Source organism: Nannobrachium achirus (assembly GCF_963921795.1).
Source record: "Nannobrachium achirus genome assembly, chromosome: 16".
Classification (NCBI taxonomy): Eukaryota; Metazoa; Chordata; class Actinopteri; order Myctophiformes; family Myctophidae; genus Nannobrachium; species Nannobrachium achirus.
In genome coordinates, this window is record NC_137823.1 from 62,078,236 (window position 1) to 62,105,142 (window position 26,907).

Sequence of the window (26,907 nt, forward strand, 5' to 3'; positions counted from 1 at the left end):
TACACTTACAGTATATGATTGCTTTACCCTTTTCTTTTCTTTGTGATTGGTTCTCATAATATGCGAACAAGTCTTGGTTTAATGTATGCCCTGAATCTCAAATAAACAAAACTGTGAAAAGAATTAAAAATATTAATCATTGATAAAGGTGGTGTAAAGGTCAAGTGCAAGCTGCCTCTGTGGATCTACTCCAGGGCGGTGGAGCCAGATCGTGATGCACTTCATTACCTCTGAACATCATTGATCAGGCGAGTTTGGAGGAGCAGGTCCCTCTTAGGAAGCAGGTGGTCGCAAATAATATTCTGATTGACTCTCACGGCCACCCCGTTGCAGACGCACAGGGAACACAGCACGTCCAAGATCTGCAAGGGACGGGGAGAGAGAAATAGAAAGAGGGAAGGGAAGGGAAGGGAAGGGAAGGAAAGGAAAGGAAAGGAAAGCAAAGGAAAGGAAAGGAAAGGAAAGGAAAGGAAAGGAAAGGAAAGGAAAGGAAAGGAAAGGGAGAAAGAAAGAAAGGAAAGGAAATGCAGAAAGAAAGAAAGAAAGAAAGAAAGAAAGAAAGAAAGAAAGAAAGAAAGAAGGAAGGAAGAATATTATGTAGGCTGTTCTCTGCAACCTTGTCTCTCCCTCAGGGTAATTATTAGTGGACAAGGTTTCTAACACTCTGACACGCTTCCTTCTCTCTCATGTGATTGAGTTGAATATAAATACAAATGTGTCTTGTCACAGACAAGTCCCCAAACTGCCGGTGGCGATAATCCCCCTCATTTATCTCACTGCAATATGCAGGCCCTTCCATCCATCCAGCAGCCTTGACAGACAGGTGGGCTGCAGCATATCGTTGCAGTCGGAGAGAAACCTCTTATCTCCATATTAACTCTCAAATCCCTGGAACGCGCCCGCGTCGCATTAGATTTGAACCACTTTAACCATTATTTTATGCTTTAACTATTGAAAAATAGCAGATATACAAGCTCACAGCGCGGCACCGAGTGCCGCGCTGCGAGCTTGTAGATCTGCTATTTTTGAAAAATCGTGAAAATGAGTGCAAGTCTTTGAATATATTTGACCCGATCTTTGACCCGACTTCTAAATCCTTCCTCTAAATCGGTGGTTCTCAAACTGTTTCTTGTCAAGGACCCCCAAAATTGCAGGTATTTGGCCACGGAATCCCATCTCAAAATATGTTGTTCCAGGGACCCCCAGAAGCAAATATTTGAGTTAAAAATATTCGCTTTTAAATAGATATATTCAAATACTTGCAAAGAAAAATCATGATTTTTCAAAAATAGCAGATCTACAAGCTCGCAGCGCGGCACTCGGTGCCGCGCTGTGAGCTTGTATATCTGCTATTTTTCAATAGTTAAAGCAGTCAATAATCCTAGGCCTAAATGGGTTAAAAATGTCACACAAAAGTCTACAAGCTCACAATGCATCACATTGTGTGAGCTTGTATCTGCCATTTAAAAAGAATTAAGCATCTAAAAACAGTGTTTGGGTTTTATAAATATTTAACCAATGAAAAGTATTAACAAGAGCTTATGACTAAATAAGAAATACATTGGATCCATTGGAACTAAGGCTGTGCGATATTAGGAAAACCTTCGATATTCGATAACGTTGTTGAATACCTCGATATCGATATCACTCACGATATTAGTAAAAACAATTGCATTTAATTATTGTTTTTAATGTTTTTCTGCTTTATGTCCACTGCCTGCCTAACCCAGATAATGAATAGCATATCCATGCATGCACACTGCACAGTACACATACAGTAGAAGGGTTAGGTAGGTTTTATTGAAATAACCACACCTGGTTACAGAAGGACTGCTTTTTTTGCATGTGCTACGTGCATGTATAGTGTGTCTGTTAATCAATTTGACACCAATACCTCATTTCAAGCCGTCTTCGTCGATATGTATAGGGAGAGCGGGGTAAACTGAGACACCGGGTAAACTGAGACACTCCATTTATCTTGGCAATGGAACACATTTGTGGTCATGTGACCATTATATTTTCAAGCCCCTTGAATTTCCCACTTGCCATGAAAAGAGAGACCTGATAGTGCTGTAGAAAACATGATTTTTTCACAAAAATGTGTTTTTTGCAGGTAAAAGTAAATTTTCTTGCTGTCAACATAATCAGCTGTTGTGTCAAAGCAAATTGATGCAGGGAGAACATTTTATATCATACATGTTGATGAACTACCAACTTATAAATCCATGTGATAGATGCTAGCTGAAGATTACCCTGAATTGATAAAAACATCCCTTTTCCCAAAACGTGGCTGTGGGGTAAAGTGAGACACTATCTCACATTATCCCAACATGATAGACAGGGAGAAAGCTGTAAAAACCTGGTTAAAGGCTGTAACAAACTAGTCTCAATTGATTCTTATGTATTTTCCCCTGTAGAATCCATTTCTGATATATATTTCTTTGTATTGTGCATAATTAATGAGATAATTAGCATATTTGACTAGATTTGACTAAATATGCAAATTATTTCATTAGTTATGCACAATACAACAATATACTTTGCAGAAATAGATTCTACAGGACAAATGACATAAGGATCAACTGAGGAAAGTTTGGTAAACCCTTCTATCAATTTTGTATAGGGTTTTTAGTTTTTTCCTTCTGCCCATGTGTCACATTATTTTACACATGGGTGGAAATGACAGGACAAAGCCTATTAAAAGAATGTCTGCTATGTACATTTTTGTATTGCGCATATTTAACCCGGTTAACCCGGGTTTTTGTGTTTTTATGGTAGTTTTAAAGTGAAAGACGTGAGTGAATCACTTTACCCCGTTGATTTCTCTGGTCTGTCTCAGTTTACCCCGGTCTTGGGGTAAACTGAGACACAAGACCACTTTTTTTAAAACAATCAAATTTTCTCTGCCTTTTGTCTTGAATATGTTCTGATACCTTCCATTGTTAGGAAACATCCCAAATTACTGGGAAATGTGTACATTTTTACTGATATATCTTTTAGTTCGCCTAGAGGGGAGCAAATGTAAAAAGTGTCTCAGTTTACCCCGCTCTCCCCCCTTGCATGTTGATACCTCAATATCGATACATTCTCAATATATTGCCCAGCCTTAATTGGAACGCAGGTTTCCTAAGAAGTAACTGACATACAAGGTTTCCTAAGAAGTAACTGACATACAAGGTTTCCACCTGACAGTGACAATATACAAGACTAGTATAAATACCACCGCTCCCAGCACCATGTGTGCCACCACAGCCTTCCAGCTGCCACTCACTGATCAACAGCTGTTGTTTATGAGGTCACGCTCACATGGCCAAGCAGCCTTTACAGAGCAAATATTGGGCGTCGGAGACGTGCTAAGGCAGCATATAAAACACATAGCTGGAATGGCACCGGCCAAAGCAGAGTCGTTTCAATATGCGGCACTACTGACTGACAGCAAGCCATGTTCCCATCCATGACAAAGATTTATATGAATTAGTTAACCCATTTAGGCCTAGGATTATTGAACGCTTTAACGATTGAAAAATAGCAGATATACAAGCTCACAGTGCGGCACTCGGTGCCGCGCTGTGAGCTTGTATATCTGCTATTTTTCAATAGTTAAAGCATAAAATAATAATACACAATACTGTGTACCCGTTCTGAGTTAGTTAACGATGGGAGAATGAAACCTGTGATCCTGACCTTGTGTTTAACAGTGATTGAGGACTTGGCAGTGAGCAGTGCTATGTACTGTAAATCCTCTTCTCAGAGGACCAAACTGCTGTGTGATGCTGCCTGCCTGTTGTTCTGCTTGCCCAGAGGTAAAAAGAGGGTAATGTCTAACTATACTGGCAGCTTACCCTCAATTGGGTTTAGCCTGTCGTCGGGGCTGTTGAGGGTGACTTCAGAATGCAAAACCAGGGCAAAAGATTGTCACAAAATGTTGTGTTTGTGTGTAGATATGAAAAGGAGTTTTTGTGTGTGTGTGTGTGTGTGTGTGTGTGTGTGTGTTTGTGTGTGTGTCAGTGGTAGCCTCGCAAGCCATCCCGAGCTACGTCATCACCAATGTGCTTCCTTTCTCGGTCTGGTGTTCCTCCCACCGAGCCTCTTTATTAGAAATTGGCAGAGAATTTCCAATCAAAATGCTGCATTTCGAGCGAACCTGCCTCACACCGCTCCTGATTGGTCGAGCGGCTGCTGCAGCTCTCGCATTTTGTAAACAAACATGGCGGACCCCATGTCCGACGCGAGTTCACAAATCGCAAATAAAAGCTGCATTAAGCAAAGTTTTATCTGAAATCAACGGCATCTCATAACTTTGCACCTTTGGAATTTCTGTCTGGAAAAGACGTATTTGATGTTCTCCCGACGATGTTTTGATGCGCTGATGACTACTTACTGGACCTGTCAGTCAAAGTGAGTAACTACGTCATTGTGTAATGCATTGTCTATGGAGAACTCCCAGACTCTCGAGTCTGGCTGTTGCGAGGCTATGTCAGTGGTGCATTGGTGTTTCAATGTTTGGGAGGTCGCTTATCTAGAGACGTCACGCGCATGTCGCTCAACACCTACTATACAGGTCTATTGATATGCATACTGATAGATTAATTATGATACATAAATGTATGATTCCTGTAAGAGGCTAATATTACCATAAAGGTTATATTCTGTGAACTACTGTTTGATTACGGGTCATGGCGACTTTGGTTACCCTGACTACGAGATCATGTTTTGGTTATACTGTATGTCACTGTGGAAAGTTACCAGGACCCTACGTGTCTCTGTATTCTTGTTATGATCTGTGAACCAATCAATGAGTCCCACGGTGATATTGTACTTCATATATACTGTATGTTTTTAACCTCCATTTTAGGAGAGAGATTAGCAAGCTGCCACTAGGATGGTATGCTCACTGTTTTGTCCTCTTTGTCTGCTCTCTTCAGTTCAAAATACAAAAATGTATTGATATACTTTGGCTCTGAGTCTTATTTGGTTATGGATTTATTCATCCATATTTTATTTAATCTAACACAGGCTTGTGTCTTTGTTAAAACACCCTGTTGTGACACAAAGGCGAGGTGTGAACTTGGGGAGTTTTGGCATTAATGCATGTCTGTTTGCTTGAGAGGAGTGACTCCTGCTCAGAAAGATATGGGGCTGTCACAATATGACATTTTACATGACGATTAATTGTCACTCAAATAACTGCGATTAACGATTTAATTGTATTTTTGTCGTTGATAATTACTTTCTGTTTGGCTTTTAGGCTTTGAAGTTGCACATGGCAGATATGACACATAACCTAAATACACAAAGAAATGACTGACATATTTGACAACGTTCTGCTTAAAAAATAACAATGATAGAGGAAAAAGCCGATCTACAAGCTCACAACATGCCGCGATGCGACACGTTGTGAGCTTGTAGATCTGCTATTTCCACTATTTCTGAAAATGGTTGAAAATGTATGAACATTTTTCAACATTCACAATTATGACAAAATAATTGCAATTATGTCAAATAATTGCAATTAGATGATTAAGTAATAATTGTGACAGGCGGGGGCACACGGGACAAGACACTTCAACACTGGTGTGTGAGTGCGTGTGTGCACGTGCGCGTGTGTGTATCCCTACCTTGTGGTTGCGTCCATGCTTGTAGAGCAGAGAGATGATGGATTTAATGTGTGCTTTCTGGATGATGTTCAGAGCCTCAGGACTCTCGAGCAGGATGCAGTGGAGAACCTCCAGAATTCCTAACAGGACAGGAGAGGACAGGAGAGGGGAGATCAGGGTTGTCATTTTCAAAATCCAACTCTGACCTAAACCACCTAAGCCTTATTTTCAACAGATTTTCAAAAAAAGAAAAAAAGAAAAAAAAAAAAAGAAAAGAAAAATCGCACATAGCAGATGTACCAGCTTGTAGCTCTTTAGGGCCTTTTCCACCAGCAAAGAACTGGTTCTTTCTCCCGCCTATGGGATGAACCAGAGGTGAGCTTTTCCACTGAGAACCGGAGTTGGTTCCGAACCGTAAAAGTTGGTTCGGAACGGGAACCACAAAATCCTTGGTTCCTCTGGTTCAATCAGGTGGAAACGCAAGCCGAGAAAGAACCAAGGTTCCAAGAAAGTTGAACCGGCACTGGTTCTGGAACCGGTTCTTTGCCGGTGGAAAAGGCCCCTTTGTGAGCATGTAGATAGAACTATGTATAGGGTTAAGTGGTTAAAACAGGGAGTGAACAGCTGTACACAGATGGAGTAAAGTGGACTGACTGTGTACTTTTGCCTTTCATAGTCCAGTGTACTGGAAGTATACTCAGACCACACCAGCCCCATTTTAGAAACAACATTTCTCATGGACAGGTACTGTACACAAGGACACACAATAATGACCGCTCTGTGGTACCTCCTCGGCGGACATCTGTTCAGGGTCTGGTCACGTTGGAGGTCCGCGGAGCGGTCATTATTTTGTCCATCAGCAGAGTTTATTTGGTGCATATGAATTGGGGTTTATGAACTGGGCTTTAAACTGAGAAAGGCTTCTCAGAGGAACTAGTGTCATAACATTTTAACTACAGTATGTTCGTTATTTCCATCCATCCATCCATCCATCTTCAACCGCTTATCCGGAATCGGGTCGCGGGGGTAACAGTTCCAACTGAGACCTCCAGATTTCCTTATCCCGAGCAACTTCCTCCACTCCCTCAGGGAGTATACCGAGGCGTTCCCAAGCCAGTTTGGAGATGTAATCCTTCCATCTGGTCTTTGGTCTGGTCTTTGGTCTGCCACAGGGTCTCCTCCCAGTGGGACGTGCATCGATGACCTTCCTAGGAAGGCGCTCGGGAGGCATCCGTACTAGATGCCCCAACCACCTAAGCTGACTCCTTTCGTTGTTTCCTCCCAAGATAAATTGTACATCATCTGCTCTTGGTGGTCTGTTTGAGGTGCTTTGGATTTCTGGTCAATTTGCTCTTGGGACAAAGAAACTTTTCTTCTAGGGCACTATTTTGGTTCCGATACTTCTGTGACCGTGGAGAGAAAAGGTCAGTTTCTCAGTGGTTTTGTCATCTATGAAGGTTAAATAACTAATTGAGTCCCCATGCCCCACGCAAAAATGGCAGCAAAATTTGTGAGAGCCACTGAAAGTTTGTGTCTCATTCACTTACTATACACTATACTACAGTATAATGGATTCAGAATCATTAAAAAACCCTAGTTTGACCCCTCACATGCTACTTAAAGCAGATCTTTTTGCGGTATTTCTTTCCTTTATAGTACAAAACCACTGAGAAACGGGACTTTGCTCTCCATGGTCACAGAAATATCGGAAATGCTCCCACTATTCCATGACAAATTGTTGAGCGCACCACAGAAGGTAATAATAGTGGATCATTTGATTGGTCATGATTGAATCCACCTGCAACACATCCACTGATATATCAGCCTAATCCAACCCAGGTCACCACAGATACTCCATCTCCAGGCCAGAAAGAAATCGGTCGCCATGCCGTTGACTGCAATTCAGGCTGGTATCTCTCATTTTTGAAAACCCCATTTGGAACTCACAAGTGTACAAATGGACCCTTACATTTGTACACTCTGAGCACTCAGGATTTTACAGTGCAGACTCTCATACATTGTACAGTACCTGAGGAAGACTCCATACAGTGTACAGTACATGAGGAAGACTCCATACATTGTACAGTACATGAGGAAGACTCCATACATTGTACAGTACATGATTGTACAGTACATGAGGAAGACTCCATACATTGTACAGTACATGAGGAAGACTCCATACATTGTACAGTACATGAGGAAGACTCCATACATTGTACAGTACCTGAGGAAGACTCCATACATTGTACAGTACATGAGGAAGACTCCACCATACATTGTACAGTACCTGAGGAAGACTCCATACATTGTACAGTACCTGAGGAAGACTCCTCCATACATTGTACAGTACCTGAGGAAGACTCCAGTCTCTCCAGCTTGCTGACCAGCCAGTCCAGGTTCCGAGAGAACTGGGTGCAGTTGTTCCTGTTCCCACGGATCAGAGAAGCTGTGGGAAAAGGAAAATCAAAAACAAAATCAAGACTTGCATCCAGGCTGGTTGCTATAGCCAACCACTAGAGTTTTGCATGTCTCTCCTCCCTCTCTCTACACTCTGCTATCTGAAATTAAGCATAAAATGCCCAAATAAATCAAAATAAATAAATAATGAAGCATTATCACGCCATACAGCAGATCCTTGGATGTCGAGTCTATTTTAAATACATGTTTTTTGGGTTTAGCACAACAGAAGATTTTCATTCTGGGAAGGCGAATACAACTCCTCCATTGCAGCTTTTGTGAACACCTTTATGATAATAGTAACAAGAACAAGAAGTGGTTCCCAAACGATATGCATAGTACAAGCTCACAACAACGCATGGCCTTGCAACACAGAGTGAGTTTGTAGATCGGCTATGAACACAGGAGTGCTTTGCCATTTTGTCTTGCCAACTGGTGTGCCTTGGGCACAACATGTTTGAAAACCACTGCCCTATATAACCGCTGTGACAGCAAGACCTCTCTCTGTTCTATAAAGTGCATAGAGTGCATCCCCACTGACTCTGTCCTGTGCCACAGTGATGACATTATAAGAAGTCTTCTCCTTTAATTGACTACTTCATTTCTCACCGCTAGCGCCGGGACACCGGGAGCCAGCGCTGATAACGCCCCGCGAAAACAATTTAACTGTGCGAGGAATACTGATGTGCATCTAATCTCACGTAGTTCTGCAGCCTAAAGGAAAGCTATCAATTTGTTAATACCCAACACTTCACACAACACAGAGAGCCTGTTGCTGCAAGGACTACGGCTGCTGTTTACTGATGTGAATGTCAGAGACTGAGAGGAGGACAGCCCGAGGCTGTCCTCCAAACGATGGTTTATGCTGGTGGGGCTCAGTAGTCGGGGGCGTTAGGGATATTTCGCGCTATATTAGTCTAAAAGCGCCAAATTTTGCACAGATGTAGCTCAGGGCATGCTCTACTGATTTATCTAGGGCGCCCGAGTCGGCGACCTTCAGGGTCGCCACAGCGGCAAAATCAAGTTGGGCTCCCATCGACTTTCTATACAGGAGGAAAATACACAGACAAAAATCTGCTTTAACACATTCCCCGCCATTTAACAATACCTTCGTACTCTCCCCTGCCCCTGTCTCCATAGACTTCCATGTAATTCATAGTGCACGGATCATGCACACCCATGCCTAGATAATGCACCACGTGTATCCACATTGCTCACAGCTTTCAAACAAAAAAATCCGAATGGAAATCCGTTCAGGCATTCATGAGATAGCAGCCATTATGTTTTCCTAAAATGTAAACAAAGATGGCTGCCATGTTTGAAAGATGGGGTTGCTATGGGGGTTAAACATGCAATTTCGCGATTGCTATCATGCCTACTACATTTTTTGGGGTCCAAAATTTGTTTTGAAAAAAAGAAAAATGTTTTTTTTTTTTTTTCTGGATTATCGGGCCTGGCGGGGAAAGACATTGAAATAACCTCAGGACTATCGGGCCTGGCATGCAATGAGTTAAGTAGGATGTGAGGGGTCTAACTAGGGGTTTGACATGATGCTGAATCCATTGCAAGCATTTGTTCTGCACAAAAACATTCCTTGGGCTATAAATGGCCCAAGAAAACGCCTACAAAACGGTGAAAAGTGAAGACTGATCACTTTTCATCACTAAACCATCGTTATCTGGGGCCATTTATAGCCCAATGAATGTTGTTTGTGCAAAACCAATGCTTGCAAAGGATTCAGCATCATGACAAACCCCTAGTTAGACCCCTCACATCCTACTTAAAGGTGATACACCATGCATTTAAAAAGTATTTATGTCATATTGTTTATGTCCCAAAAACGTTTTTCAAAAGGTTTGAGGCTAAATTACCACTCCTGAATAGAGAGCCTCTCTCATTTTTGAATGGCTCTCAGTGCATTTCAGCTGCACTACCACCTTTGGCCTGAACTGCGCCACCCCCCCCAAAATCTTTTTGAAAAAAATTTTTTTTTGAAAAGGATTTTTTTTGGAAAAAAAAGTTTTTTGATTATTTTTTTTGTGTGATGACGTCACAATCGGCAGATGACGTCACAATCGGCAGCAAATCTGGACAGCCTGTTTTGAGAACCCGTGGGATACTTTTAACCTTCGCCTTCTCAAAACCAGAGAAAGACACAACTGTCAGAAATGGGACTTTGTGAGGATAGAAGGTGCTAGTGGGACACCAAAAAAAGGTTTTAAAATAGGAAAAGTGAAATTTCATGGTGTATCACATTTAAAATGTTTTTCTGGGTATTTTCCTCCTGTATAGAAAGTCGATGGGAGCCCAACTTGATTTGGCTGCTGTGGCGACCCCGAAGGTCGCCGACTCGGGCGCCCTAGCTAAATCATTAGAGCATGCCCTGGGCTACATCTGTGCAGAATGTGGTGCTTTTAGACTAATATAGCGCGAAATGGCCATGTTATCTCCCTAACGCCCCTGACTAGAGAGAGAGAGGAGAGGAGAGGAGAGGAGAGGAGAGGAGAGGAGAGGAGAGGTGAGGAGAGGAGAGGAGAGGAGAGGAGAGGAGAGGAGAGGAGAGGCTGCTGACACACATACGCACTCTGCCAGACTGTCCAGGAAACGCATGGGGTGTGACCCTGTCTCCGGTTCAGGCATGTGCACACATAGACATCAAAGGGGGCTTGAGCCCCTGCCCTTTTATCCGTCTGTAATAATTTCCCTCTCAAGAAGACCACGAATGCAGTTTCTACCACTTTTTGTGGTCACATGTTCAGATACTGGATTTTGATTGGCTTAAAACAGTGGTAAATCAGTTAACAACCTTGAGTTGGCTCATGGACCCCGCCCACTGAAACAATTAATGATTGTAACTAAATAACCTTGCAAGTTACAACTGTGTTTTCTTTCATTTATATGGTAGAAGTGGTAGAAAAGCAATTTACCATTCGAGGTCATGGGTTGTTGGCTAATTTACCACTGTTTCAGGGTTGTTCGCCTCGTGCCACAACCCTGAAACAGTGGTAAATCAGCCAACAACCCACTCCCTGTCATGGTAAATGGCTTACTTTTACTATGGTGAAAGAAACGCAAATGCCCTCATTCCATGCCGTTCCTGAAGGCAGCATCAGAGAGAATTGCCTTGTCCAAACACTCCTAAACTTGAATGCAGCATCTCATGTTGAAAGAATTGCCCTCTCTGTGTAGCAATCCATGCCGTTACTTAGTTTAGTGTGGTATCAAGCACCTAAAATAGCCGACCTCCAAGCTCACAACGCGACGCGACGTGTTGTGAGCTTGGAGGTCTGCTATTTTCGATGTTTTCACCAAAAGGCCCTTTTAGAAATGTCAGCCCCTGCCTCTCTAACATTCTCTGCACGTCCCTGCTCTGGTTAGTGGTGGAGAGTCTGGAATGTGCTCAGTGGTGAGCCTGTGTGTGTTCTGGGTTGTGTGGCTAAAGTGTGCAGTGACGCGTGTTTAGTGTGTGTGTGTGTGTGTGTGTGTGTGTGTGTGTGTGTGTGTGTGTGTGTGTGTGTGTGTGTGTGTGTGTGTGTTGTGCGTGCGCACGTGCACGTGCACGCATGCGTGCAGTGGGTGGTTCAGTGAAGATGATGCTGATGAATATGAGGGCAGTCAAGGTGAGCCAGGGGGAGGTTATTGGTGGGAGGGGCAAAGCAAAACATTACCCAAGAAAAAGATGCATAAACTAAAAGTGTGAACTTTTGAGGGTCATGTTGAGAGACCTTGAGAGGAGGGAGGGTCCGCCTCCTGGAGGGAGGGGTCTACAGTGGTGGAGGATTATGACGGATGTAAACGTTGTTGTGACTGGGAGTCTCTCTCCATTCCGACTTCTTATTGTCGGAGTGGTGACACTCCCATAGGGGTTAAGTTTAGGGTTAGGGTTAGAGATAGGGTTAGTGTCGGAATGGAGACATGTCGGAAAGGAGACATGTCGGAGTGGCGGGATGTAACCGTTGTGACTGCTAGCCACACCTCTTCAGGAGAGTGGTGTGATCCAAAAGGCAAACTGGACTACACTAACTGCATTTACACTCTCTGAGTTAAACTAGAAGCAGTGCTCTTCTGAGCACAGGTCTCCACCAGGTCAGGTATGTTATTTTGGCCTCCTGGTGGCGCTATAATAGGCCAATGTGAAAAGGTTGTCATGTCTTCTTAGGCCATTAACGGCAATCTGACACTACATGGACAAATTCAGGCATTTTGTTCCAAAAATTTGTTTGGCAAAAGTCGACCTGCTGGTGGCGCTATAACAGGTCAATGTGAAAAGAGTGGCATTTGTTCCTTGACCTAGTGGGAATGTGCGTGCAGAATTTCTCTGAAATCACAAGCTGCGTTCATGATTTAAGTCACTTTGTTAAAAATGGACCAATCCGGCAAACTTTGGAAGCCAATGTTAGGCAATTAGGATGGAATATGGAAAATCGAGATACTGTCTACCGATTTGCGTGATTCTTGGACAAAATCTGTAGGAGTAGTGTCCAAATTCTCCTCCTGGTGGCGCTAGAACAGGCCCATGCGAAAAGAGGTTCTGCTCTGGCACCCAGGGAGTGTGCGTGCACAGTTTCGGTTCGTTCAAAATAAAATCAATGAAATTACATAAATAAAGGAGATGGTGCAGTAAGTAAAACATGGTATATATTATGTCTGTGTACTACTGGTTGACCCTTTTCTTATGACAGGAATTGACATTTTTTGCAGCTAACCACACATTCCTTCCCTTCTGTTCCACTAGAAGGAGCGGTAATTTCTCCCTTTCTGTCATACTTCGGAATTCTGGGCAATTTATTTTCAAATTTGTGAAAGAACTCCTCCCTAATATTTGTGTAGTTGTGTTTGGAAGTGTAATTATGTCTCTACAGCTCCCTCCTCACAATGACAGCCCAGCATCTCCTCTCTGGGCAGCCAGGTCTGTCTGTGTCTACCCTTCTCTTTTGCCAAACCATAATCACTCAGTCAGTATATTGTCAAAGTCTTTCGCAGGTTTTTATCAGTTACTGTGCTTAGGTAGTCTAATGTGCTTGGCTAAGTCTAATAGTGTGAGTGATAGCGTAGCTGCACTGAGGTCGGGGTTTGTGATGTCAGAAGGTGAGAGGTCTTGGCATTTATATGACTGTCTTTTTTTTTTTTTTTGTTTTTTTCTTTGTGATTGGTTCTCATAATAATGAACAAGTCTTGGTTTACTGTATGCCCTGAATTTCAAATGAACAAAACTGTGAAAAAAAAGAAGGTGAGAGGTCAGCTGTCTCTCTCTGCCTCGCTGTCTCACTCTGCCTGCCTGCCTGCCCCTCTGTCTGTCTGTCTGTCTGTCTGTCTGTCTGTCGAAGGAAGGAATGAAGGAAGGAAGGAAGGAAAGAAGGAAGGAAGGAAGGAAGGAAGGAAGGAGGGAAGGAAGGAAGGAAGGAAGGAAGGAAGGAAGGAGCCATAACTGACATTGAGGAGGAACTGAGGCGAGAGGAGAGTAGCGGTAGAAAGAGAGAGAGGAAAGGTCTGCTGCTGAGGGGCAGATTAATACTTCATGTCTCTCCAGGGTTGAGAGATGACGGTGACGATGACAGACTGAATGGACTGAGTGAATGTTCTTGCTCCCCCCCCCCCCCCCCCGCCTACCCAGGAGCTCGTAGAGGAGGTTGAGGATGTCCTTCCAGGCGGCGCCGGCCTCCTCCCCGGCCATCTCTGCAAAGTGGGCGGCGCTGTTGTACACGTTCATCCGATCCACGCATTTCATCAAGAGGGACAGCATGCCCTGCGGGGACGAAAAAATAAAACAAGATTTTGATACTTTCTATAATCTCCTGGTCACACGCTGTCACACCGAAATGCAACGCCAACGAAAGTAATGATCAAAAATACAAGTATACATTATTTAAATGATGCTCCACGAAGGTACCGTATTATAACCAGATGAGAATAGGTCTTTGTTGGGGGTAGAATAGAATACTACTGGTGATTTTAAAGGGTCAAGTGACATTTGTAAACAGAGTTGAGATGGTACAGTATATCTAACACAAGCAATATGTAGTATACTGTATACTATACTGTATGTACTACACATCATTTGTGTAGTACATCTTCCCAGGTCACTTTGGAAATCCTTTGCTGGATCATGGCACACACTACTTGAGACACTTTTAACGAAGTACGTTTTCCAAACGTCCTCGCTAGTGCTTGACACTATTTCTGTCTACTCAAGCACAAAGTTGCGTTGTGCGGTACATTTCTCACAATGACATCATCAATGAATTGGTACTTAGAGCTAGATTTAAAATGTGGCTACTGCGGTCGCTTTTTTAGCATGCTACAGTAGCGTTCCTGGAACAAAGCTTCAATTCCCTCTTAGACAACAAAGTGAGTAGACAGAAATAGTTAGCATTGCTTAGGATCATGGAGCAGGCTGGAATATAGCCTGCACTCCATAAAATAATTCCCTCTGAAACTAGGGGCATCTTAACGGTAGGGACTGCCCATAAACCTGTGAAACCTGCTTTATTCAAGTACTTGTTAGAATACTTTGTTCGGTATGTCCTTTATGATAATTTGTAGTGAGTGGCGAGGCTAGGCTACTTAGTGCGGGATTCATGTAGGGGATCAATGCAGCACGCAACCGGATATGGATATTAGTAGGATAGTTCTAGAGTAACCTCGCCCACCAGGCTTTTTTCTGGGAGAAAGCCTGGTGTTCGTTCGCAACAGGCCGTTTGGTTTCCGCCTAAAGCGCGGAAACCACTAGAAGAAGCGGCGTCGCTTTGTTTCGTTTCCTCCCGTTTGTTTCCCCAATCCCTATTAAAATGCTCGAGTAGCCTGGTGTAGTCTTGCCAGTCACTACGAGTTGGACTAAAAGATGCATATACCAAACACATTTTTCAAAAGCAAAACTACTCTGCATCAAGGAATTTATTAGGTAGGCCCTAAAAGTATGTCCTTGAGCGCAGGGGAATTATTTTGGGTTAGAACTGTTTCCGGTTTGAGTCTTTGAGCACTACAACATGACGTGTTGTGGTTTCCGCTGTGTGGAGATAAGTTTGTAAAAGGGTGCTCTGTGCTTATACCTCTTCCTTAAAGAGATCTTGTCGCTTGATGAGCGAGCGGAGCAGACTCTGTTTCTCCTCGTGTTCCAGCTCCTCGTCGGGCTGCTTGAAATACTCGATCAGGTCTTCCAGCGTCTGCAGCACCTCGTCCACGTACCCTCCTATCGCCTCGCAGTCCCCCCCCTCCCCGGCCGTGTCCAGAGCCCTGGACAGAGACAGAGACAGAGAGAAACTGAAACACTCACACTCTTTGTATTATTATCCTGCTCTGCAATATACTGTTGTTGGTGCCTGAAGATTATGCTTGATGCAGCGGCGGTGATTATGTGATGCTAATCCGTTCACATTATAATTATTAGACTATCAAGCTATCACCTTGAGAAACAGAAAGAGAGCTAGAGAGAGAGACAGAGAGAGTTGGGAGCTGAGGTCAGTTACATCTGTTAGATGAGAAATTAGTAAATGAGGATTTGATACAGTAAGTGTTTCAATATTGGGGTAGTGTGTGCGTGTGTGTGTGTGTGTGTGTGTGTGTGTGTGTGTGTGTGTGTGTGTGTGTGTGTGTGCGTGCGTGCGTGAGTGAGTGCATGCATGCATGCGGTTGGGTGTTGCATGTCCAGTGGTATTCATATACTGTGCAGGTTCTCAAGTGGTGAGCCTTGAGGCGAGGTCAAGTGTGCCGTGAAACGTGACACCACCGATGCATTGCTCAGCAGCAGATGCAGATTCCACTTCTCTGATGGAGCTCCTCCCACACTGCGCCCATGGGGCCGCCTCCAGACGGTTATATTTAACTCTATGATTGCCTCCTCATTTGCACAACAATAACCCAAGTTCTCCATGTGGAAAACGCAGCCACTCCTCGTTCCATTCTCCTTCTCAACTTTGCCTGACTACAGTTGACAGCCTTGTGTCAATTAAGTGTTTGGGAACCAGTGCCCTAAGCCCCTACAGGGGTTAAAGCAAAAAAAAAAATCATAATGCCTCATTCACATACAGAAAAGCCAAGCTAATGGTTTGCTTGGTAATTCACTGTATTCTCTATGCAAACCAGCTTTTAAAATTTCCAAGCTGGAAAAAAAGGTTGGACATTTTTAAAGCTGGTTTGCATAGAGAATACATTGAATTACCAAGCAAACCATTAGCTTGGCTTCTATCAGTGTGAATGCAGCATAAGACTGACATTTATTTTCAGACCATGTCCCAATATGTGATTTTAGAAACATGGTGCATGCAGCGCACACCAATGTTTGAGGTGTTTCCCTGAAGTTCTGAACTGCCTTCACTGAATGTGTGTGTGCCAATTAATGTTTCATTTTAAAGAAGTATCTTCTGAAGCTCTGTTGTATTCTATTGCTAGTCTGGCCAATTCAAATACTCATATCTTGAATCTTTTATTATAGCTTTTTAGTTTGGAGATCACTTGACTAGCGTTTTGACGACTTTGTCATTCACGCCACAGCCATCGCTACACCTCTCCCTAATTTAATAATTTCTTTGCAGATCTGCACTGATCTCAGAAATAGCCCCTATGGAATACTCAAGACTGAAATCAATCTCCAGGACTGCGAACTTTAACCCCTGTGTGTATGTATGTATGTATACGTGCATGTGTGTGTGTGTGTGTGTGTGTGTGTGTGCGTGTGTGTGTGTGTGTGTGTGTGTGTGTGTGTGTGTGTGTGTGTGTGTGTGTGTGTGTGTGTGTGTGTGTGTGTGTGTGTGTGTGTGCGTGCGTGTGTGTGTGTGTGTGCAGGGGAAGCCCTTCCATTACTTGATGAAGTTGCTGAACAGGCTGGTGGTGTTGCGGATGATGCGTGCGGCCCTAGACTCCTCGTGCAGGCAGCGCTGCAGGAACAGCCCATCATCCATGTGGCCCTCAGAATGCAGGCAGGCCTGGTCAGGAAACACACCGTTAGAATCATGTTAGCATTACAGCAGAATGACCACCGTGGCCATAGAACAGCCTTCCCCAACCAGGGGCCAAAAATGTCTTCTAAATCAATGGTTCTCAACCTTTTCATTTTGGTTGTTGAGAGGGGTGTTTTGGTGTGCACTCACTCAGTGCACTGCTGGAGGTTTGTGTGAAACTCAGTGAATAAAGTTGGAACAATAAACTGAGGATAACGTCTCTGCCGGCTGTCAACCTGTCGATCCTCCTTTTCTCCTGTCCATGTCTTATTGTGTTGTGCAATTTTTGTTTTCTGCGTCGCTTTCTTTGTCTTCTCCCCTGTTTGTTTTGGCTTTGATGCACAAAATAACACATGGACCCAAGGAAAGGAGGATCGGCTGGTACTGTTCTCTCGCTGGTTGAAACTGATGCTTCTCGCAGCCCAGTCGGCGATAGAGCTCGATATCTAACCTGCCTGATTAGATATTCAGGAACGCTCGGGAAGCTCTCGCCGAGCGCCGGAATCGCGCAATGATCTTGTCGCAGAGGCTTTCACACACAACGAGCAAAACCTTGGCCAGGAAAGACCGATCTTCAAGATCAGATCCGGGGGGTTTGTCGGCGAGCGCCGACAAAACTGTGAGCTTGTACATATATCTGCTGTTTTTGAATAGTCAACGCAAAAATCTAAAAGGACACATAATGATAATTTGGCGTTAATGCTGCCTCAGTGCTATTTAACTTTCCTGTTCAACCTTCTGGATTTGAACTTGGGTCTCCTGTGCAAAGTGCTGACATTTTTACCACTGAGCTAACAAAGAATGCCTGTCAGGGCAGAAATAGAAAAGGAAACAAAACCATGGAACCCCATCTTTAACAACATATATCTTCTCTTGTGGGGATCCCTGGCACTAAACCTTTTTAAAATCAGGGTTCACAGCCAAATACATATACATGTGGGGGCCTTTAATATGAAAATGTTTGGATGGTCCTCCACAGCTGGGGAGTTTCTAGACCACGACACCAGGGTAATCTGACTCGTTGCAATAAAACAGCTTAATCAGATTAAATGTTTCCAGACCACGACACCAGGGTAATCTGACTCGTTGCAATAAAACAGCTTAATCAGATTAAATGTTTCCAGACCACGACACCAGGGTAATCTGACTCGTTGCAATAAAACAGCTTAATCAGATTAAATGTGTCCGTGTGTTTGTGTGGGTACCATTACCCCCGAGGTATGAGGTGCACTGGCATGATGTTGTCAAGGCTACGGTGCCCACCTGATTCCTGTCCCTGGCAACGCGCCCAGAGACGAGCGTCACTCCTCATGCCGTCCTAAACTCTCCTAAGCTCTCTCTCCCCCAAAACTAACTGTAACCCTTCCTCCACTGTCGCCCTCCCTCTGCCAGCCCCCATTATCACGTTTAAATAGGCCGCTGTCTCGTATGTCCCGGGATGTTGGGGGAGCTGTGAGGGAGCCGTGCCAACTCTGAGCAGTCAGAGACAGCTAACACTCCCGTTTGATTGGGTGTGACAAGTCGCTGTGCGTTGAGATCAGAGGTGTTAGGATAAATTGGGAGGACTAACCGTGATCCCACTGTACATGGAGTTAAGATTACATTAGCATTTCTATTCAGACCGCGTCAGTTTATTACTCTGCAATGAGAACATGTACATGTATTTCACAGATGTTTTTTACTTATATTTACCCTGGGTGGTTTGCACTCTACATTTCCAGCAGCTGAACAGGGCTACAAACAACCTTCACTCACAGTCTACCGTTTAGAAATAACCTTTTGCACAGGTACTGAATGCAGGCACTGTTTTGGGGGTATTGTCTATTACAGTGTTTCTCAAACTTTCACATTTCAAGGTCTCCCCCTTAATTCTGACAGTGTACAAATGGAACCAAATGGACCCTTTAGCCTTAGGGTTCATTTGGTTCCATTTGTACACTGTCAGAGTTACAGACTTGTATGGGTCCATTTAGACCCCCCTGAAGGAACCCACAGAGTCCCTGGAATCCACTTTGAGAAACACTGATCTATTCTACGCATCAGTTAAACACACTGTATAATCGGGAAAAAGCATTTGTTGCTCACCCTTCTTTTCATGATTCCTAGGCGGATAGACTTTGCGTCAGGTGCCAGGTAGGACAGCCACAGGCCGGTGGCCACGTGCATGATGAAGCAGATGGAGTCTCCGTACTTGATCTCTGGCGGGCCCATGCCATCGATGTCTCTCTTCACACCAGAGTCCACCTTTTCCTGTTGCATTTACACATGGAGATATGGACACACACACACACACACACACACACACACACACACACACACACACACACACATACACACACACACACACATTGAAGCACAGGAACATGACAACTTCAGATGTGATTAGACTGAGAGAGGCAGGTTGAGTTCAACTCATTTATAGTGAATTAAAGCGCTGTTGTACGATGGCATCACGCATCAAAAATAGCCAACCTACACGTCACATCCGCAACGTGTTCTGAGCTTGTTGTTATCTTCTGCATGCAACACACCACTGTACGCCGAAGTATATACACCTGGTTCCAGTGGTGTAAAGTAACTAAGTACATTTACTTAAGTACTGTACTTAATAAGTACTGTTTTGAGGTACTTTTACTTTACTGGAGTATTTCCAATTTTCAATACTTTTACTTCCACTCCACTACATCTCAGAGGCAAATATTATACTTTTACTCCACTACATTTATTTGGAAACTTAAATATAAATGATTATAATATAAAACATACATTAAATCACTTTATCCCTATTTTATACCTAGGCTGTTTGAAAATAGCTGATCTACACGGCCAATCCGCAACTCGACGCGTTGTGAGCTTGTAGACCGGCTATTTTCAAACATTTTGTACTTTTACTTTTGGTACTCTAAGTACGTTTTGATGATACTTTCGTACTTTTACTCAAGTACATTTCGAATTCCGGACCTTTATTTGTAAGAGAGTATTTCTATTTTGCAGTATTGATACTTTTACCTAAGTAAAATATGTGAGTACTTTTTCCACCACTGGACCGCGCGCCCGTCTCGTTAGCTCTGCTACGTTGGCGGCCTGGCAGAGATGGGATGGATTACAGGGGACAGCAGCACGTAGCGGAGGACATTAAATGCCACTGTTCCAACACAGTGACCTTTACATGGGAACACAGTGACAGCGGAACGCACTGACAATGAAGAGGAGGGAGGGAGAAAGCCAGACATGGAGGAAGCCAGCAGAGCGTCCGTATTTTCCAAAGAAAAGACGTGCTCTGTTAAATTCAAACTTTTCAGACTGTGAAATAAACCATTGTGCATGCCCGTCTCTTCTAAGACTCTAAAGTGTCTCCTTTTTTTTCTTGAAGCATACATTTTCATTTTGGAGCATAAGGGGCCCTTCAGATGAGCAGCGGTTGCCGGAGGGGCTCCAGCTAGGATCAGCGGCGGCTGCGCCACGGTGAGACACAAACACACTCGCTCAGTGAGTAAACGCCGCGCGGTATTTCACAAAGATGAACACAATCCATCTCTCGCCGCCCGCGTGCACATGCACCAACGAGCACGCTCGCTGGGATTTCACGGGACTGTGCCCGCTCGCCTCGCCGCCTCTAAAATTCTCTGCGCGGCCTAAATAGCCACCCACCTCCCATTGAAAATGAATTACTAGGAGGCGGTGACCGCGCCTCGTTTGAAGGGCCCTTAATGCTGTTAAAATGGAGTGGAACCCTGAAGGGAGTGGAAGAGGTGGGCGATAGTGAGATAGAGTGACTGCCTGGATGATAAACATGCAGGTTGTTAATAAGGCAGAGGAATAAAGTAAGAGGAGTTAAGGAATGAGAGGTGAAAATGCGGCGATAAAATGAAATGCTGTACGTATAAAACCGCAGAGGCGTGCAAAGTCTTTATGCACCGATAATAAATGCCTCATGACTTCCTAATTGGGAACCGCCATCAAGCATCAACATGGTCAGTTAGAATTAGGCTGCTATAAACACTTAAGATCTACAAGCTCGCAGCGTGGCACTCGGTGCCGCGCTGTGAGCTTGTATATCTGCTATTTTTCAATAGTTAAAGCACAAAACAACGTGTAATAATGCATTCCCAGTTCCCCTTATAAGAACACCCAGGGCCCAGAATTTGGTGCGACACCCGTGCTTCTCTCAGTCATGGTCATACAACTGCAGTTCATTCTCTCTCAGACAGCCTCTCTGTACTGGGACGCACGGCCTACATCACTCAGGTCACAGGTGATTTTGTTGGAATGAAACTCAATCCGCGCAGGATACTGTATTGTATTTAGTAGTTGATTGATTGATTGATTGATTGTATCCTGGCGCTCGATGTCACCTCTGGCAGTCAAAAAGAAGGAATTATAGAACTAGTTATGGTAATCAAATGAATGCTAAGGTATGCTAATAACTTGTACTAATGACAGGAAATTAAATGCAAAAATATTCATGTCTTTCAGCAATTTAATCAAACTACATTATGTATGGAAATAACTGGCAATAGAAATATTCACCTTGCATGTAAAATAACCTTAAAGGGATATTCCACTTTCAACAGGGAGCAGTGGAAGGGCCTCTCTCCACATACACACCCATTGTAACTTCAAACTCCATTTTAACTATGATAGATTCATTAAAACTCTCCTAATACGTGAGCAGGCCGTGTTTTTTCGATAACTTTTTTCATTTATTTTTAATAATTATTTGGGAAAAAGGAAAAGATTAAATACAAAAAAGTAATTATTAAAAATAAATTAAAAAAGTTATCGAAACAACACGGCCTGCTCACACATTAGGAGGGTAGTATGAGTCACCAGAAAAAAAGAATGGGTGTTTTTAATGAATCTATCATGGTTAAAATGAATTTTGAAGTTACAATGGGTGTGTGTGGGGAGAGGCCCTGGGCCTGGAGGGTCTGGTAACATTTACATCAAATATCTAAATATTCAATCAAGCTAGTTAAAAACTGTTCAGGGTATTCATAAAAGCCTGATTAGATGATAAAATTACCAAAAGTTTTTTTGAAAGTGAAATATCCCTTTAAGTTTTGTCTGCTCATTGACAGCAAAATAAACCCTTTTTCCCCTTTTTTTCAGTCAGAGGTAAACTGCAGAAATCAAGTTTGAAATGTCACTAGCAGTTTTGAAAGAAGTTTGAGTTGTTTATTGTAAGACCTTTCATATAAGGTAAAAAAAAAAAAAAAAGAAAAACACATAAACCAACACATTCACAAGAAATATTGAACATTATTTTAATGGATGGATTTAAACACTGACCTTGGAGGGCCTGAAGCAGAAAGCGGTGGCCTTGGTGTCAGACTTCAGTCTGTCCTGCAGGACCAGACCTTTGTCCTCCGTCATGGCCAGGTAGTGTCCGGTGGAGAGATGGCGCAGGCGGAACGACTGGCCCCAGCGGATGTGGCTGCCGCACCAGCTAATGAGCAAGCAGCACAGTGACAGATGCACGCACAAAATGTCAGAGTCATACTGTACATCGCCGGCTTTTCATTTGTTCAGCTGACTGATTATATAAAACAGTGGTTCTCAACCTGTGGGTCGGAGTCGGGACCCCCCCCCCCCCCCCCCCCCGATTTTGCGGGGTCCCCAGATGATTAACTTAATGTGCAACATTGTTTTCTCACAGTGTATATAGAGGGTATCTGCACATTTCTAAAGTGACAATTTAAGGACTTTTTAATACCTCTAAAATGACAAATTAGACATTGGCCAAATTGTGAGCATGTGGATCTGCTATTTTCACAATAGAACAGTGTTATACAAAATGTAATGCCTCAACTCTTAGTGCTTGTCAGGGTGGGGGGTCCCCAGTTAAAATATGATTATTTTGGAGGTCACAGCCTGAAAAGGCTGAGAACAGAACCACTGATATAGAACGACTGATATAGAACACTCACAGCTGAGAACCACTGATATAGAACACTCACAGCATTATGATTTGATAACGGCCCTGAAAGGTTTAGCTTGCCCTGAGGGTTTAGTTAATACCATTCCAGTTTTAAATTGTGCAGACCTGGATACAACTATAAAATCTCCAAACTGCCGGTTCGTATGGATACGAAAACCGATTGCTAGGTGAAGCTGAGGAATGAGCAAATGGCTTCCTTGATGCGGTCTGTGAAAGTGTGGCGTCTCTGACATTGAGTCCCAGTGACAGCGAACCGAAGATGTGACTTTGGGGAAATTGTGTGGGTGGGAATGAGGAGGAGGAGAGAGAGAGAGAGAGAGAGAGAGAGAGAGAGAGAGAGAGAGAGAGAGAGAGAGAGAGAGAGAGAGAGAGAGAGAGCAGAGTGGAAGAGGGAAATAACTTCCAAAAATAAAATATTTTTAGCAGTATTTACAGCCTTGGCCACAAAAGTGCCATAGTTGCTGAAGCACTCATAAACTAAAAGAAAGTTGGATAGTGAGAGCGAGAGAACAAGAGAGAGAGAGAGAGAGAGAGAGAGAGAGAGAGCGAGAGAGAGAGAGATAGAGCGAGAGAACAAGAGAGAGAGAGAGATATGGGAGATATGGGATAATGGCTATAAACCTGACCTGACAGGAGAATGCAGGCTCCTAATTGGTCAGAGCCTTTTACAGTACATAAAACTGAGTGGGACTTTTTCATCTATCATACAAAAGTTCACCAACTAAGTGCAGTATGCAGGGCTGCACTCTTAAAATAATGTATTTATGTAGCCTTAAGGGGCTCACGTTATGGAGCTTTATGTATCGTGAGGATTTAATGTGAAGTGTTTCCATATTGGGGTGGTGTATTGGCGTGCGTGTGTGTTTGTGTGTGCGTGTGTGTGTGTGTGTGTGTGTGTGTGTGTGTGTGTGTGTGTGTGTGTGTGTGTGTGTGTGTGTGTGTGTGTGTGTGTGTGTGTGTGTGTGTGCGTGTGTGTGTGTACACACAGTACTTTATAGCGTCACTGTCGGGCAGAAACCTTGTATCTCCAAGTTTCAAATGTGTCAATTCTTTCGCAAAGTAAAGCACTGCTTCATCATACAAGGCCATCGCACAAAAGTAGTGAAAACTGCTGATCTACAAGCACACAACGCTTGTAGATCTGCTGTTTTCACTAGTTTAGATCATTTTTAAAATGATAAATACAAAACGATCGGTTTTGGACATACAAGGTTTCCACCCGACAACGACGATATGTTTGAGGGTGTTTCCTACGACACTCATGTGTGATCTCACCTGATCCTCAGGGGCTCCAGTCTCCAGAGGGAGCGTGCTTTAGAAGCTCCCTTGCCCATAGCCTCATAGTTCACTATCCTGGGAAAACACAAGAGTAGAGGAGGGCTATTTCACTTCTGGTTCTTCTTAGTTACAGTGGTAGACAGTGGTTCTCAAAGTGGATTCCAGGGACTCTGTGGGGTCCTTTAGGGGGGGTCTAAATGGACCCTTACTAACCTCGCCTACCAGGCTTTCTCCCGGGAGAGAGCCTGGTGTTCGTTCACAACAGACCGTTTGGTACTAGAAGACGCGGCGTCGCTTTGATTTAGTTCCCCTCGTTTGTTTCCCCAATCACTATTAAAATGCTTGAGAAGCCTAGTGTAGTCTTGCCAGTCGCTATGAGTTGGACTAAAAGATCACATACCAAACGAATTTTTCGAAAGCAAAACTACGCCGCATCAAGGTGTTTATTAGGTAGGCCCTAAAACTATGTCCTTGGGTGCAGGGGAATATTTTGGGTTAAAACTGAATCCGGTTGATAGTTCCGGCCAAAGTGTAGTCCGTCTAGGACTACAACATGACGTAAAGTGGTTTCCGCTCCCGACCGGATCAAACCTCGTAAAGTGAAGTGATCCCAGACTAGACCCTTACAAGTCAGTAACTCTGACAGTGTACAAATGGAACCAAATGAACCCGTTCCATTTGTACACTGTCAGGGTTAAGGGGAGACCTTGAAATGTGAAAGTTTGAGAAACACTGCTGTAAGATATGTAGCTTGAAGAGGTTCTGATGACGCTTGGTGCCAAAGGGCATAAGCATAATAAAATATTACTGCTTGAGCAATTGGAAATGATATGTTTTTATGCAGTGCACCGCATCTTGCCAAAAAGGGACCATTTTTTAAAACAGGAATTACTTTTATGACCTTCAGTGTGTCCACAATGCGGTCTTAAGGCCATCTCAGACGGGGAGTGAGAGTAACAGGCCTTAGTAATTCATTTCCAATGAGAGGCGGGCGATTATTTGGGAAGCGCAGAGGCGTTGAGGGGCGAAGAGACAAGCTATGGATTCACTCCTGTAGCAATGGCACACACTGACCATTTGAAAGAACGAATATTTGATTTAGTCAAACTAGCAAAAGAATGTTTAGATGCATCTTCCATAAACCATAAGCATAATATTTCATTCATATTCATATTTCAACTACTGTACACATGGTGACTGAGCATTTCTGAGATTTAACCAGCCACCTTCCCACAGGTTCCGTGCACAGGTTTTGAGCCACCTACCTCTGCTCCTCTTCACTCTGATCTGCGTTAGGGATGGTCAAGGTCTCGTCATGGCCGTGGAACAGGCGCATCACATGACCACCAACCAGGTATCCTGTTGGTCAAAGAGAACACTCGATAATACAAGACAGGGGCACTGTTAGAAGCCAGGTGAAAAGTATCTTTCTGCATCTGAAACTTTAAGCCTGATACTATAGTTATAATGCGCTGTCTCGTGGAATAAATAAGCCTAAAAAATTACTGGCAGACAGACAGACAGACAGACAGACAGACAGACAAATAGCAAAGGTATATGTAAAGGTAGTCTCACACAGCAAGCTGATGGGACATCTTCCCCTTCCGATACATCTGGTGATATCTACATTCAATGTACCGGTTAGAACTGGGTGGAAACGGGCGCCTGGTGGCCTAGTGGACCAGGCGCATACCATATAGGCATTGCCATTTCGGCATCAATGCCTGTCGGCGTCGCCGGTTCGATTCCCGATCCCGACGACCTTTGCCGCGTGTCACTCCCCGTCTCTCCCCCGTTTCCTGTCAGTCTACTGTGTCTATCCAATAAAGACCTGTCAGTCTACTGTGTCTATCCAATAAAGACCTGTCAGTCTACTGTGTCTATCCAATAAAGACCTGTCAGTCTACTGTGTCTATCCAATAAAGACCTGTCAGTCTACTGTGTCTATCCAATAAAGGCATAAAGCCCAAAAAAAATAATTTTTAAAAAAGAACTGGGTGGAAACAATTCTGAAATTCAATTCTGCATTGCAGAACCAATGCAAAGACTATGGGGCGATTCTTCATATTGGGACAGACTGTACATGATTTGTTTTCAAGGCAGTGGGTGTGGTTTGTAGGGGGAATTTAGATTTTCCTAAAAACGATCGGAAGGCAGAGGTCTCCGATTGTCTGGCTGTGTGAGAGACTACTGCAAAGGTAACTCCTGAGAAAGGGCAGAGAGAGAGAGATACAGTTGGTGTTGGTGATGATGAGGGTCCTCTGAACTTGCCTACAGCCACGCTGATGTTAGCGCAGGTGGGCTGGACGTTCCACAGAGTTTGTATGAAGGCAGCATCCGCCATCACACTGGTGCCGGAGATGGACAAGTGCTGCAAGAGAGAGACAGCATTGGTTTTTCAATCCTTGTGCAATGCGTATGCGCGCGCGCGCGCGTGTGTGTGTGTGTGTGTGTGTGTGTGTGTGTGTGTGTGTCTTTGTTTGTGTGTGTGCATGTACGTGTATGTATGAGTGTTTGCCCTACACGCAGGTGTGCCTGCATGTGTTTATTTTTCTCTTCCTCATTTGCGCGCTCTCTCTCTCACCCACACACACACACACACACACACACACACACACACACACACACACACACACACACACACACACACACACACACACACACACACACACACACACACACACACACACACACACAC

At 43.8% G+C, this 26,907-nt stretch overlaps 1 protein-coding gene across 1 annotated transcript in view; it reads right to left on the reverse strand.

Moving 5' to 3' along the window:
• Nucleotides 1–26,907, reverse strand: part of ryr3 (ryanodine receptor 3) — a gene marked incomplete at both ends in the record, with an annotated part of 321,079 nt that overhangs the window by 231,797 nt on the left and 62,375 nt on the right. The window contains 11 exon segments of the mRNA XM_080745085.1: nt 229–362; nt 5,619–5,737; nt 7,948–8,043; nt 13,665–13,800; nt 15,104–15,287; nt 16,854–16,975; nt 19,076–19,240; nt 22,283–22,439; nt 24,207–24,284; nt 25,475–25,568; nt 26,481–26,580. Coding sequence (XP_080601211.1) covers nt 229–362; nt 5,619–5,737; nt 7,948–8,043; nt 13,665–13,800; nt 15,104–15,287; nt 16,854–16,975; nt 19,076–19,240; nt 22,283–22,439; nt 24,207–24,284; nt 25,475–25,568; nt 26,481–26,580 — 1,385 coding nt within the window.